This window comes from Dunckerocampus dactyliophorus, chromosome 9, assembly GCF_027744805.1.
Source record: "Dunckerocampus dactyliophorus isolate RoL2022-P2 chromosome 9, RoL_Ddac_1.1, whole genome shotgun sequence".
In the NCBI taxonomy this organism is placed as follows: domain Eukaryota; kingdom Metazoa; phylum Chordata; class Actinopteri; order Syngnathiformes; family Syngnathidae; genus Dunckerocampus; species Dunckerocampus dactyliophorus.
Window position 1 is genome coordinate 532,286 of NC_072827.1, and position 3,079 is coordinate 535,364.

The window sequence follows — 3,079 nt, forward strand, 5'->3', positions numbered from 1 at the left end:
TTTTGAAAAATCTTAATTTAGGCCAAGAATACGTATAATTTGTTAAAATGTGCATTTTTTTAAACTAATAAAAGGCTGTATTCAACAACAAAACAGCAATCATTAATTGATAAATGTTTGAAAAAACGTGATAGAGTGAGGGAGCAATAATCAGGAGATATTGTATAAACTGTCAACTGTTGTTAAATGTAAATTATGTGTAAAGCACGTTGTGTTACATTTTGCCAAAATATTATACAAATAAAGCATTTGTTTACAATGGCAACATTGCAATTTTGATAACATTAGCATTGAAACTACTACAGCTCTTTATATTTTGTTTCCAGGTTACAGTGTTAATCACAACATTATACCTTCCTAAACAAAGACAAAGACAAATTTAGACCCAATAATGTTTGCTTGGGGGAGGAACAGAGGGCTGGATAATGGTAAATGAGATGTATAAGAGAGCGCTTTAGACAGAAAGCTGACAGAGCTCCAGCCTCTCCGCTCTACTTCTTACCAATGATGACATGGAGGACCAATCGGAGTTCTGCTTTCCTCAACTCATCAACATCTCCTGCAGGAAGCCCACATCTCATTGGTCTGAAGGTGTTCTTTTCACTGTTCTGCTGTCCATCATCTGTATCTTCACAGTGGTTCTCAACTTGCTGGTCATCATCTCCATCTCCCATTTCAGGCAGATATTTTTATTATGGAATTGTCCAACATTTTTGTCAGTGTGTCCTCACTCTAAGTATTAGACAATTTCTCTCACTAAACTTAGTTGTTCAAACACTTGAACCCACTAAGTACGTATGTTGTCTTCTTTATTCTTCTTTGTCTCCAGGCAGCTCCACACTCCCACCAACCTCCTCCTCCTCTCTCTCGCTCTGTCTGACTTTCTGGTGGGCTTCCTGGTGTGGCCTGGTGAGATCTACATGAGAACATCCTGCTGGACTCTTGGTGATGTGCTGTGCTTCTTGTATAACTGCATGACCTTTATAATTATGTCTGCATCAGTAGGAAACATGGTGCTGATATCAGCTGATCGTTATGTGGCTATTTGTGATCCTCTGCATTATAACACCAAAGTCACTGTGAGAAGAGTTCAACTTTGTGTTTGTCTCTGTTGGTGCTCTTCTTTTCTCTACTGTTGCATCATTTTGAATGATCAGCTGGCTCACCCTGGTAGGAGTTTTTCCTGCTATGGAGAGTGTGTCATTGGTATTAACTATTATGCAGGAGTTGTTGACATTGTTGTAAACTTCCTTCTCCCTCTCAGCATCATCATCACTCTGTACATGAGAGTGTTTGTGGTGGCTGTGTCTCAGGCACGAGCCATGAGCTCTCATGTTACAGCAGTCCAAGTCCAACTGTCAGTCACTGTCAGAGCAAAGAAATCAGAAGTGAAGGCAGCCAGGACTCTTGGTGTCCTTGTCCTTGTCTTTCTTGTGTGTTTCTGTCCATATTATATTGTCACTCTGGCAGGTGGACACAAAATAATTACTTCATTTGCAAAATATGTTCTTTATTTATTTGACTTCAATTCCTGTTTAAACCCCTTGATCTATGCCTTGTTTTATCCGTGGTTTAGAAGAGCTGTTAGACAAATTGTCACGCTGCACATACTGCAGCCTGGCTCCTGGGGGGACAACATTATTTAGAATATAACCCTTAAATCGAGCTTCCTTTTCTGTGTGAAACTTAGAAATGACAGTCAATGGATGCTGATGTGTAACATTAGGTTGTATTGACTGTTACTGTCTCATGTGGCATCTTATTAAAACATGACAAAGTGTGCAAACATGAAATTAAGATGTTTGATTTTTTTTCTTTAAACTTAAAGCTCATACATCATAATCATATACAGTGGGAGACTTTTCAAATGATAAAGATGTGTGTGTGTGTGTGTGTGTGTGTGTGTGTGTGTGTGTGTGTCAAGTGTGAGCAGGGATGCCAGAGTGGGGCGAGGTTAGGGGTGGATGTGAGAGGGGGCTGTATTCTGGGGTTGAGTGGGAATGTTGTACCAGGGCTGCAAGCCTGGGGTGGGTCTGGGCTTTTTTTATTCTGGTAACACAATAAGTGCAATAAGGTACACAAAGTTACAGTAGTTAATGAGGAATTAACCTACCTAACCTTAACCACTACTCATTAGTTACTCACTAGTTCTTCATTAGTTCCTCAGTAAGTACTGTATTTTGTGCACCTTATTGTAAAGTGTGACCTGTATTGTTATTGAAAACATACTGTACACATCTAAATTGACTCGGCTGTGGTCAGAGCCTTTCTGATCATGTGTGTCACCCCCTATTGTTCTAGCTTTAAACAAGCGCATAGAATGTTTACGCCAAGAGCAAGCTCTGCATGCAAATGCTCGCTTTTTCAATGAGTTGTGCTACAAGTACGGTAATGCCCCGTTTATCACGATTAATTGGTTCCAGACCTGACCGTGATAAGTAAATTTAGTGTACGATTCCTTTTTCGTAAATGGAATGTCAGGGGAATTGGGTCTATCGGAAAAAAAAAAAAAATGTTGAACCATTTGAAGAACACCCAAGCAGACATTGTCTTATTACAAGAGACTCACATGTCCAAGTCAGCTGTCCATACACTTCACTCACCACAGTTCCCACACACATATTTAGCAAGTTACAACTCCAAACAGAGAGGGGTAGCTATTTTAATTAACAGGAGGGTGAATTTTACACTCCACAACACTATTCCAGACACAGAAGGGAGATATATAATAATGAACATATCTGTTGATAATGTACATTTCTGCATTGCCAACATATATGGTCCTAATGTTGACGACCCCTCCTTCTTTCACACCTTCTTTTCTTCTCTCTCTGCACATTTGGATACAAGTATGATCTTGGGAGGGGACCTCAACTTAGTATTTAACCCAGAAGTGGACAGGTCTAGCCCAGCTGAGAGACATCGTGAGTCTCAATCAACATCGATACAGAAGAAATACATGAATGATTTTGGTCTTTGTGATGCTTGGCGCTCTTATCACCCTACTCACAGGGAATATACTTATTTCTCACCAGTGCACCACACCTACTCTCGTATTGACTACTTTTTGACAAGCAAC

General features: G+C 39.9%; 1 protein-coding gene across 1 annotated transcript; it reads left to right on the forward strand.

The window, feature by feature from the left end:
* Window positions 1-512: 512 nt before the first annotated feature.
* On the forward strand, window positions 513-1,646 carry LOC129187757 (trace amine-associated receptor 13c-like). Its single transcript, XM_054787415.1, has 2 exons — window positions 513-679; window positions 830-1,646. The coding sequence occupies exons 1-2, from the start codon at window positions 513-515 to the stop codon at window positions 1,644-1,646; spliced, it is 984 nt and encodes a 327-aa protein (XP_054643390.1).
* The last annotated feature ends 1,433 nt before the right edge of the window (window positions 1,647-3,079 follow it).